Source organism: Anopheles moucheti, chromosome 3 (assembly GCF_943734755.1).
Source record: "Anopheles moucheti chromosome 3, idAnoMoucSN_F20_07, whole genome shotgun sequence".
NCBI classification, from domain to species: domain Eukaryota; kingdom Metazoa; phylum Arthropoda; class Insecta; order Diptera; family Culicidae; genus Anopheles; species Anopheles moucheti.
The window spans coordinates 17248453-17260887 of NC_069141.1; the positions used below are offsets into that span (position 1 = coordinate 17248453).

Sequence of the window (12435 nt, forward strand, 5' to 3'; positions counted from 1 at the left end):
TGACGGCAGTGAAGATAAATTTTAATAAAACACGCACAAAAAGCAGGAAAAAGGGAAAGTAAGAGAGAAAAATTGAAACAAGCAGCAAGACAACATTAGAAACTTAAAGCTCCACACAAAAGGGGGACCAACCCGGGGGGGTTTCACCTGCCATCTGCAGTTGACTTTACAATTTTTGTTTGATACTTTTGCACTTTTGGCTTCCGTATGTTCTTTTCTATTGCAATTTAAGATCGTGGAAGAGCGTTTCCTTGACTTTTCCCGAAAACATAACATGCTTTAAATATTCAAACAGAAACGGAAAGCGTCACATCAGTGCACTCCACCATGTGCTTAAAAGACACCGTTGTACAAAACGGATACTACAACCGCAAACTCTTATCCCGGTAGGTTGGTTGGTTAATTTACACCACCAAAAAAAACCCCTTTATTACCAGCACGGTTTATGCTAAAGGTGTGCGACGCATAAGTAGTTAAGCGATAAGCAAAACTCTTTGCACACCGTATCGTCTCATTACCCATCGGTAGAAGACAGTTTTCACAAGCGAAAAAAAAAGAAGCAAGAATTTAAGTTTTCATTTACACTTTCTCACTCTTCCTTCTTGGAGAAGAGATTACTTTTGCTCGCCTTGCTTTTCTCTCGTTTCGTCAATGCTGTTTTGCGCTCTTTTTCAGTATTATCGATTGGAAAAGTTTCATCATGCTCATCCCGCCCGCCTGAAGGGACTGCTGCTGCTGGTTGCTGGTGGGAAATCAATGAAACGAACGTGTGCATAAGAAACTCAACACGAGCCAAAGCCAAACAGCTCCTCCACGGCTTAAGCTCCTGTCCCGAGCCGATCCGATTCAGCACGACATCCTGACCATCCTCAACAACACCAGGAAGCTATCGTGTTCCGGAAGATTAGTCTCGAAGCGGAACGGTATCTCTTCGGTGTATGTAGAATAGCAACCGAGAGGAAGAAAAAAGTACTCTCAAAGACACACACACACCCACACAGCTCAAGCTCAGTTCCTTCGCCCTGAGGGCAGATTTGAAGGATTCAATCCAGTGCTGCTACGATCGTTTTTTTTCCTTGTCCACTTTACTTACAGTTTCTGGTTTCTACTTTGGGGGTTTCTTTTTGTTTATGCGTTGCTCTGGGCATGCATTCGATAGTAAGGATAAGTCGAACACAAACACTATCCGGTGACAATAATGAAAAACCTGCACGGAAAAGGCATGGTACCGATTGAAGCAAAACAAAAAAAAAATAAAACAGGTGGAAGTGCCTGCGAAGCAAAAGCAATTCTCACTCTTGCTCTCGGGTTGTTTTTTTTTTCTTCTTCTGGGGAGGTAAATTTCAATATGTGTCGACTTCGTAGGTGGGTCTGCATATTAGCATACTTTTGGGGGGCGACATTTTTTTTTATTGTTTGGCTTTACCATCTCACTAAGCTGCTGTTCGGTTATCGCTTGTGCGCTTGCGATGGAAAGCATCTCAGGAACGTTTTCGTGTGTACATACGATTGCACTTTAATATTGCTGGTGCAAGTGGAATGCGAAAGCTCAAATAACCCACCCCAGAGCAGGGCACAAACAAACAAATTTGAGATCGAAAATGAGTTTGAAATTGTATCGAGTGTGCTGACTTATGAGCGATGTATATTAAAGTCAAAAGATCACTTATTTCTCATAAGATCAGTTCACGATTCAAAAAAAGTGTTCCTTTTATTTTATGTCATTGCATAACTATTTATTGTTTATTTTTTAAATTTTCTTTAAGCAACAGTTTAATTTAAAAAGCCTGTTGTACGAATAGACATTGGAAAACAGACTCTTTAATGGAAATGTACAGTTCCAAATACTTAGTATTTCCACAGTGCACTTGCTTGCAGACTGTGTCCAATATCAGATCGTGTCCAATATTTAGAAATAACATACCAATATCATCTTGTATTCCTCTTTCAGTTCTTACACGAAGCTAGAGGAGATAGAATATTAGACCTAAATGAATTCAACATGATTGCCAAATAGGATAAACTATTTAGAGATGACGGAACTTATGCATGAGCAGTTTTGAAGGTTTCTGAAACTTTCCTTCTCATAGGTATCGTCTAACGTTTCGTACAACGAAAAAAATGAATTTTCAGTTCTAGATGCACCCCACCACTTCACACGCTCATTTGGAAACTATTTCCAGTGAAATAATATGTGTGGAGTATTAAATGCTAACTTAAACCCAAATCTAAGTAACAAAACTAACTCTACCTAGCTCTTCGTTTAAAGTATCAAGATCTATAGCTAACTACGCCTAAAAGTATGCAATGCTGTTACAGAAGGACTCGAATAATAATATTACACATGAAAAATGTATTATTCTTTATGCTTTTCTAAGAATTTACAATTTAACAATTACCGGTAACGAAATCTTTCTACCATTCCATTCAATCTAACCTACTTCCTGGGAAAAACGGATCATTCATCGAATCAATGCAATACACATTCCAGAAAGCTACACAAACAAACCACACAAACCCCCCCCCCCCCCATCAAACATCCGTCCACTTATACTAAAGTTGCAAACAAAAACCCCATTTCCGGCTGTGATAAACAAAAACACCAAACCCTCCAAAACAGCATCAAATTCCACCAAGCATGAATGAAGTCACTGTTTCACTCAGCTCCCGATAGCGGGATTGATATCGGCGGAACAAATCAAAACGCAATCACCACCCGATAATATCTCAATTTATTTTTCGGGCTTATTGTTTCCAAACAGCGCTCCCGGCACTTGACCACCTGGCGTGTGATCCGTGCGTTATTCCAGGGGTTGTTTTTTTTTTTTTGCAGCACCCCCACACCCAGTATTGGCGGATTTGGAGCAAAAGTTCCACTTCAGTTGCATCGGAAGCCGGGGCACCATGTGGAGTGCATGTTTAAGGGCCGGCCAGTATTGCCGTGCCGTGGAAAAGGTTCCGGGAAAATGCAGCTGCATCAGGTGGGGGAATATTTTCACCTCGCGAACGGGATCACACCGAACGGCCCGGAGTTCGGCCCGGTTGGTTTGATGAATTACTTTACAAAACCCTGCTGCCGGTGGTGGCCGCTAAGGTGGACGACCGCTGTGTGCATATGCTTATCGCTGGCAAAAGAGTCACAATTCGAGTGCCACTTGGGAGGCAGCCCCCGCTAGTCACCGAAAAGACTCCACGGTGGGCGATGAAATGATGCAGGGAGCGGCCTCACGTGCGCGGCCTCGCAGTTTTGGTTGCGAGCCAAATGTTAAATCGATCGATGAAAATCCATTGCTCGGGAGTTCTCTCGCCGCTGCGATGGGGTGATGGATGGATAGATAGATAGATGGATGGATGGATGGATGGATGGATGGATGGATGGCTCGTGTGATTTGATGCCTTCACGTCTAGACTTAATTGTGGATTGATTGAAATTGAATGGTTTCAAATGATGCTGAACGATCAAACCGCCAAACGTTAGTAGGCTCGAAAAATGGTGGCCATCGTTTGCGGTTTCGGAACACCGTTGGGGTTAGAAAAGTCAGCTTTGTTTTTTGCCGATTCGAGTGCGTTTTTTAGACTGTTTTAAAGTATATGTGGTACCATTTTGTTCAATACCGTTTCCGGGAAGATTCTTTGACGCGTTCGGTGTTCGGGAAGTGATCAACCGGAACGAGAACCGCAGACTTAGGAATGCGTTTTATGAACTACGCCAGGCTGTTAGGAGGAAGTTGATACGGTGTGAAAGAGCTTTCCTGCTGTACAATAGAATGGAGGTATTTATTGGTGGCCGCTCCGAGTTTCGAGTTCCGAGTTATCCTTTTACGAAGCTTGTTGAAAAGTTTACAGTAATACGGTTATTTCACACGGTTTTATTCCCTGCAGTTTTATTCTTTCACAATATACATTTCTACTAAAGAATTATTTATTTCTTTTCAAAAATAATTTTAAACCAGTTTTAATTCATCTTTTTTTAAATTATTTTTATAACTTTTCCTTGGTGATATAAAGTTTATCGGTGGTTTATTTTTTTCTCCTGTTTTCGTACATTATTCCGCTTATTCACAGCTTTATATTCACCACAGAAAAGTGGTGCTAAATTACGAGAAAATTTGATAAACTGATTTGTTGCTTTTGTTGAATGAATTGTATGTTTACTGCTTTGGCATTTCATTCTCTATTTTAGAGATCCAATATTTCAATGTTTTTGGGTTAATTATTTAGTTACAGAGGTTTTATTTATGATTGCCTTTCATTAATATTTTTGCTTATATTAATATTATTATATTTATACTAATATAATATAATATTAATATAATACAATAATAAATATAATAATTAATATAATATTATTATATTAATATGAATGCTTAATATAGATAAACCCGTCTCTTTCGGATAAAACAAAGTTAATTCATTCTCCATTTTAAAGATCCGATGTTTCAATGTTTTTTGGGTAAATTATTTAGTTACAGAGGTTTTATTCAATATTGCGGTTATATTAAGGTTTTATTATATTGTTAGGTTATATTGAAGTTATATTAATATATTTCGTCTAACGCTTAACATATATAAACATATTCCGATTCCCAACACCTTTCTGGTGAGAAAAATGGAAAATATTTGAAAGAATCAATAAACCTTTACTGTTTATTAACAACCGCAGCACGTTATGACTCATCCACACGATCCGCGAACTCACCCATCCCAAAACCCTTCCCAACCAGATTGGGCGACCTGGCAAACGACAAGCCACCGATAATCTGGGCCACGCGAGTTTGCTTTGTGTGTTAGTCACATGTCCCAACATAAAAAACCTCACCCCCCCTCCTTGGCCAGCAGAGACAGGAAAGAATATCTATCCTTCCATATCGGTGTCACTAGCAGATCGAAAGGCTCCCGGTGTTGGTGCAGTCACCTTCGGTGTCGGTGTGCATTGTTGAAGGGTAAATGGTGAAGTGCATCTCCTAAACTCCGCAAACCACTCCCCCACGCCGCCGGGGTACGGGTGGCCCACACACAACCCTCACACAAACTAGCATCTTCTGGTCGTTTATCAAAAGCATATAGTTTTATGTTCGAACAGGAAAAATAAATGGAAATTTATGACATTTGCTAACCGACTCTACAACAACACCGCCGACCTGCGCCCCGGGAACCCGATCCGGATGTATACCCCGCCTTGCACACCCCCGGTTGGCATTTACACCGTCCTCGGTACCATCGATGGAGAGGGGCCAGGCCAACCGATGACCTACAGAGACCGCTGGTAGAGAGTGTAAAAATGGTTGCGAGACACAACAACAACAAAAAAAAGCCGGCAAATGACCACCATTTTGTTCCCCTCACTGTTCCGGGAATGGGTGGATTTTATGGAGTTACCAGGCCATTTTGGGGGGGGAGGAGGCGGATTTTTTAATGTGTCGTGTTTCCCGTGTGTAGTGTCCCGCGGTTGATGCGAACATTCGGTTCAAGGTAGTGTTAGCGTTAGCGAGCGCAAGCTAGAGTGCTTGGGTTGGACTTTCCACCATCCAAAACGCTGGCTTGGGTTTGGGTTTGGTGTTGTTCGGTGCATGAGCTTTCGCTGAGTTATGTGCTGGGTCACAGAATGGCGTATTTAAAACAATTTCATCGGTGCCAAACGGCGATTAAGCTCCTGTCGAGTGCGATGAAGTTTATGGATTTAAATATGTACATTCACGCCAACCCCTAACCCCGTCCATCGGCCAGTAGTGGTGGGGGGAGTGCGCTGTTTCAATCGCGTAAAATGGACCGAATATTTGTTATTTAATTTGAATTCAAAGCTTTCAAAACGATGAGCATCGCAAATGCATACTGAAACTGTTGGATCGATTTATATCCACTTATATCCGCGCTTGCAGAAACTTCGGAATTGAGCTCACTAAATTTTTACTCGACACGTTATTAAAAGCTTCAACATGGCGTAATAACAACAGCGAGCAAAAACAAGCACTAATAAAGACATTACCATAAGTTCGGTCGGCACTAATTTGATCAAAGTGCATTACATTTCTTCAAGACTAGCATCCGTTCGCGCTAATGACGCCCGAGCTACAAATGGCACGAGCGCAAAAAGGGCAGACATTTTTTGGCCCCACACTCACCCAAACACATGATGCGAAAGTTGACGGGTCTGAAATGTCGCGACGTCAAAGTGATCCCACGGGAGACGATAAGGATGTTCGTTCGCCTCGGGCTGGGACACTTGATGGGCTGACGGGTGATGGTGATGATGATGATGATGTCGTCGGGAACGATTCTGTCACGGTACGACGCGCCCGTGATTTTCCCCCCTCTTTCCCATGCTGACGCAAAGTGCACCCAGCCCAGACCCAGCGAGTGAGCACGGCACGACAAGGACGTTCCAACCGGAAGGACTTGCCGAAACTATCCCAAAAGCCTTTTCAGAAGTTGCGCCGTTGCAGCCGTCGTGTGGACAAACCTAAAGAACTCGTCTTCTGCAAGAGGAAGAGGACGAACAGAAAAAAAAACGCTCCCGAGCAATTCGGCATCCTGCCGAGTGTGGTGAAGTTATCGCTTCTCGTTAGCCGGAACTGGGAAATGAAAAATTTAATTAGTGAAGCCACATATCTTCACTGCAAGGGTTCAGCATTCCCAAACCCGTGCTTCCAGCTCGCGCACATGACGGTCAACCTGGCCACGGGTTGGATCGGTTTAGTAAACCATCGAATCGAGAAGAACCCCTTCGGAAAGGAACCATGAATAACGTGTGATAAGACAGGCCTAGTAACTGCAGCACCGGCCCCCGCTTAGGTTGGTTCGCGCTGGGTCATAATTTACCTGCTTTATGATGCGATTCAAAAGGACACCGGTACGGTGGTGTGGTGCAACGAAAACAAGCCACCCAGTAATGGTGTTAAAGACGAGGTAAAAACGAAACGATCCATAAATATGGGACGTTTCACTGGGGTTTTTGGCTCACAAAAAAATTTTAGATATTTATTCCAAGATGAATGTTCTTCGTGGAAATTAAAGAGCTTAAATTATAGGGATATTACATTCCTAGCTGAATCAATAAGGCTCAGGGGAGAGATTACAGCGTTATTACATCTTCGGGGTACTTTAAAACAAGCTAAACAATCACAGCACTGGGTGAGACATGAGCTCGTTCACCTCGATGCATCCACAAGACATTTTCCATCTTCGAAACCGATCCCCGGTTATAAACCACCATAATAATCCTTCACAGTGTAAGTGTCTAGTGTCCGTTTCATTACACAGCTTCAAAAGCCGGCCAAAGAGTCTGCCCATGCTCATTGATATATGCGATTTGTCATCATGGACTTTCATCGCAACCATCGCCATCGGAGTTTGGAAAATGTACTACCCACTCGAATGTCCTCCCCCAGTAACGACGTTCGCTTTGTGCATTGTAGTGCGCTTATTTCTTTTGCCCACACGTCTCCATAGCAACGTGGCAAACGTGTGTCGGGAAAACTGGCTACTGGATGTGCGGTACGGTCTGATGGCCCGGTGTGTGTGTGTGGTGCGTTGGTGGAATGAATTTTAATTGAAATTTACGATTAACCCTATTGAAACCGATTGTTGGTCATTTGCGTGGAGTGTTTTGCGGTGTGGTTTTTCCACCCCCATCCCCCACTGCCATGTGCCACCCATTTCAATCATTAGCTCACGTACGCGGTGCAGTGCTGTGGGTCGATGCAAGAAGATAACGCATCGAGCAACATCGAGGAAGCAAGATTTCTACAGATCGCTCTTTTGCTTTGGCCAACGCAAACGCCAACACTGTCACTAGCTTCTTATGCTAACATATGTTTTTGCTTTCTACCCTAGCGCTAGGGGGCAATGGGGGTCGGGAAAAGCTGAAAAGCCACCGGTGCAGGAACGCACAAAAGGCATGCGGAATGTATTGGTACCGAACCGGTGCCGTAAAACCGCACGCAGTGAAGTTCGCTTGCGTACGATCAACGCAGCACGCTGCTTGGTCCTTTCATCGATCCTGTTCATCAATATGCGAAAAGGGGGTGGCCCCAAACAAGCAAGCAGTGTATAGGCATGGAGTAAACTAGCCTCCCCTCCCCCTAAAGGAAGGAAACACATAATCGTAAAGCAAACGGCACGGTACGAAGGTGACCCAACGCCGTCGGAAGACTCTCGCTGCCTGCGTAAGAACATTGGGACGAAGTGGAGCTAGGACCGAGTGAAGCTTTATGCTAATACGCATACGCAACACTTGACAGCTAATAAGACAAATCGATAAGCGAGCTACCACCACAAACGGAGCGTGGAGAACCACCCCCACCTACCCCAATCGGACTGACCCCCACCCAGTCCAACCGTTTTGCATGCAACTGCGAATGAATTGTTGTTTGTGGTCAACACCACCGCCGGTTGGGAGAAATTATTTACTCTTGCACGGGCCGGCCCCTTGATGCATGATGTGCGAATTCTTACTTGCAAACTTGCAAATCATGCCAGCCTGATAAGTTCCACCGGCCAACAGGGCCACGGCTTACCGGGTGGATGGAAAATTTTGCCTCTCTACCGCACACGTGTTAATAATATCCCCAAGCATCGAGTGACGGCAACAGTCCTTTCTGCGTTTGGTGCCTTTCTTACGACTGCGAATACTTTACCGCTTTGCCGTGACTCACTTTAATATGTGGTTTGTGGCAAGCGATGCTTCGGGTTTTTGCCATAAACTATCGTTTCGTCAGTGCATCACCATCATCAATCAACCGGACGCTGCGCCCGGTTCGGGGGGGGGGGGGGGGGGGGGGGGGGGGGGGGCATGATGCCGTGTCGTAGCGGAAGATAAGCAGCAGAAACAATAGTGCCACCCCTGGCGCAGGATGTTGGAGCAAGGACATAAACCCATCGGTGCCCGTTCGCACATCGTAAAGCAAGATTAAATGGCGGTGTGTTGGGTCGGTTTTGTGGAAATCATCGCCGAGTTTTGCAGAATGGCAACCGGGGCTCGATTGATGTTTGGTGCAGTGCATGACCTGTGAGATACCGTGCTTTAGATGTTTCCATGTTCCGGTGCAAGAGCCCAGGAATGGTGAACGACGTTTGAAAAGACAGTCTTCATTAGATAAGACTGATAAAGCAATGTCGATAGCTTCTTTTCAATGGTCCATTATGTTTGGAAGGAAGGTTGAAAGCTGTTAGTTGATATATTTACCTAAGGGTTGAAAATGCATTTCGGAACATTTGTTACATTGCATGACGAAAACAGCTTTAAAGGTAATCGTTATAATAATTTATTTATCGTTAATAATCTTTTTATGAGGATGGATCCAATTTCAGCTTCAAGACAACTAAGATGTCCCAGTGTTCTTCGGTTTTCCTGCCGCAATTCTGACGTTTAGACCAAAGCTGAAAAATATGAATAAACTTCCCACGTTTTTATATCCCACCGTGACATAACTCCATTTACCTTGAAGATCGATGGCGAAGACCTGTAAATTCTCACTCACTCATGTCTCATTCACTCACTCACACAAAGCGCAACGGCGTTACGGCAATACTACCTGCAGCAGCTACCCAATACTTACGACACAGATGGCAGGAGTAGTGACGACCCAGCAGAACTTCCACCACGACAGCGGATAGTAGCCGATCATGTCCTTGATGCCGTCATAGAAACGGTCCACACCGTAAGCCCACGAGATCGAGACGCACTCGAAGAACATCAGGAACAGCAAACAGAAGCCACTGACCGCGTACGAGTCAAGGATTTGGAACACGTACATACCGCCCTGTTTTGGAAGGTACGTCACAGAATTGGCACTTTGGTAAACATTTCCACGCCCGCATTTCTACATACCTCCGTAATACACGTCAAGCCAACGAGGTAGCTGATCATACACACGACCGCGATGAAGATTTCCTTACGCTTGCGCAGCAGATGCGGCCACTCGTCGATGACCGCCGTAATGAAGCCCTCCATGGTGCAGAACTGCGAGTCGAGACCGATCAGCAGCAGCATGAAGAAGAACAGACACGACCAGAGCGGTGCACCCGGTAGCTGTAGGACGGCCGATGGATAGGCTAAGAAGGCAAGCCCGGGCCCGGAAGCGGCCACTTCGGCCACCGGACGCTGCTGCTCGTGTGCCATGAAACCGACGACGGAGAAGATCACGAAGCCGGCAAACATACTGGTACTCGAGTTGACGGTACACACAATCAGGGCATCTCTGGCGTGCGTTGAGAGGGAGAATTTAATTAATCGATTAAACTATGCGGGGACAAAGTGGCTCTGCGAGACGACATTAGACGTACTTGTACACATTGTTGTTAAATTTGTTGTAACTGCCGAGGGCAACCAGCGTTCCCAGACCGAGACCGTACGAGAAGAAGATCTGGGTGACTGCATCGATCCACACCTGGTCGAGTTGGGATTGAGAGGGTTTGTTGAGTTCATCCACGTGGTACACACCTCCCACCCTCCCACAGTACGTACCTCCGATTCGGCCAGCTTCGACAGATTAGGACTGACGTAGAATTTGATACCCTCGAAGGCACCTGGTAGCGTAATGCCACGGATCAGCAGGATGGTAAGCAGGAAGTACGGAAACAGGGCGGTAAAGTACACGACCTTGCCAGTCCACTTGACACCCTTCCAGATGCAGAAGTAGCACAAGATCCACACCAGCAGAAGCGTCCCAGCAAGCTCCCAGCGGATCGATCCAACCTGATCAATGCCGCTCGAGATCATCAAGGTGCGGCGTCTTCATATGACGCACAAAGCAAAAAAAAAAAAGACACATTGAGGTTAATAAAGAATTCGCAGAAAAGAGCGGCTGCTAAAGAAGACTTACTCCCAGAACTCTTTCACCGGATCGGCCAAATCCGTCATGGACACGTTGTTCGAGTTTAGTGAGCATATCTTCGTGAGGGTACCGTTCACGCCGAGCGTTTCCCAACACAGCAGGTCCTTGCGATCGTACGGGTTGACGCAGTTGATCGAGTTCCACGCATTATCACACGTTCGCCAGGGTACATCTGGTGGAAGGGAATGGTCTGTATGTGAGAGGGATTTCATCCTACGGTGACTACCCGTAGCAACTGTACCTGCACGCAACGACATGAAGAAGTAAAATATGGCCCACGCAAGGATGACGATGTAGTACACGTTCATCCAACAGGACATCACGGCCGCTGCATAACCGATACCTTTTAAGAAAATATCAATCAATCAAAGCATCAAATTACCAACACTAGCCACCTTCGGAAGGAATCGTTTTGGGAAATCCTTACGATATTCGCCACATTACCTTTGAAAATGGGCGCAATCTTGAAGACACCCAGCCCACCGATCGTCAACATCTGACCGAGTGCCAGCTCCATGAAGAACATCGGTATGCCGGCGAGGAAGAGTGTGACAAAGTACGGGATCAAGAATGCGCCGCCACCGTTCTTGTAGCACAGGTACGGGAAGCGCCACACATTGCCCAACCCGATCGCCAACCCGACCACCGACAGGATAAAGTCCAGCTTCGACCCCCAGGATCCACGCTCCGGGAGGTCTTTTTCCGCCTTCTTTGTACTTTGCGACATCGCGACTGCCTGTTGATGTTGTTGCTGCTGCTGCTGCTGCTGCTGATCGTCCTGAGACTCCTTACCGATAGCGACTAGCTCGACGGAACCTGCCGATGGCGCACTCGTTACCTCGATACGTACACCGACCGTTCCCTGCACCGCCTCCGCGTGTTGCTGATCTTGTTGCTCTTGCTGCTGTTGCTGCTGCTCCTGCTGATCGTTCGGACCGTCCAATGTGTTATCTAAACATTCAACCGTCGGCGCGGTGCCCTCTGTCATAATATTATTCGAATTGCTCGCTGCTGCGACGACTCCGATGGTCGGCGTTGAGTTATAACCGGTGTCACACAGAGAAAAGGATGGATCGGGTATCTTTACAGATGGAGTAGGAAGGTAACAGAGACCAAACGAAACGATCGATTAGTGAGGCTTCGAGTAGGACATTGTGTATTTAAAGAGTAGTTTTAAGGGTTAAGTTCGTAAGCGAAGGATGGTGTGTTGTTCCCGGGTTCTTCGGAGGAGGTGGCTTTCAGGTGGTGGTGGTAATCGTCATCTGAATAGAGAAGAAAGAGAAGAGCTCCACATTTGAAATCTATTGTTCTGAAAAATGCACTTCAACATCTACAGAATGTACATCCACCAGCTCGGCCCATGCAGCTGACCATCAACTGTCATTAGCGGCGGACAGGACACCGGGACAGGTTCTCATCGTGTTTGATGGACGTTTTCGATCGGGCAACAAACTTTTAACGCTGCAAGCATCAAACCGCTCGGCCAACCCTTGTTCGCCCGAGTTCGGTTCTATCAATCAGAATTCTGCCGTGTGTTTGCCGTTGCTCTTTCCAAACGCCCGGTTCAGTGAATGTCTTTGCATTTCCTTTAAACTCCGAA

The 12435-nt window shown here is 45.6% G+C and overlaps 1 protein-coding gene across 2 annotated transcripts; it reads right to left on the bottom strand.

The window, feature by feature from the left end:
- Positions 1-9257: 9257 nt before the first annotated feature.
- LOC128300409 (sodium- and chloride-dependent GABA transporter 1-like) lies at positions 9258-12065 on the bottom strand. Of its 2 annotated transcripts, XM_053036451.1 has the most exons (8): positions 11692-12065; positions 11280-11592; positions 11077-11178; positions 10824-11007; positions 10466-10733; positions 10285-10388; positions 9830-10199; positions 9258-9761 (listed from the first exon to the last, which is right to left on the bottom strand). In XM_053036451.1, exons 1-8 carry the CDS (start codon positions 11821-11823, stop codon positions 9543-9545), a joined length of 1692 nt encoding a protein of 563 aa, XP_052892411.1. In that variant the 5' UTR covers positions 11824-12065; the 3' UTR covers positions 9258-9542. The 2 variants fall into 2 exon arrangements, with proteins under 2 accessions (XP_052892411.1, XP_052892410.1); XM_053036450.1 differs by having other exon boundaries at positions 11280-12065.
- Positions 12066-12435: the final 370 nt, after the last annotated feature.

Excerpts from the sequence above, each read along its gene's own strand:
- LOC128300409 (XM_053036450.1), bottom strand. The coding sequence starts at position 11,823 with ATGACAGAGGGCACCGCGCCGACGGTTGAATGTTTAGATAACACATTG. Across the intron at positions 11,008-11,076 it reads CTTCATGTCGTTGCGTGCAG|ATGTACCCTGGCGAACGTGT; the intron begins GTACAGTTGCTA and ends CCCTTCCACCAG. Across the intron at positions 9,762-9,829 it reads GCTTGACGTGTATTACGGAG|GGCGGTATGTACGTGTTCCA; the intron begins GTATGTAGAAAT and ends CTTCCAAAACAG.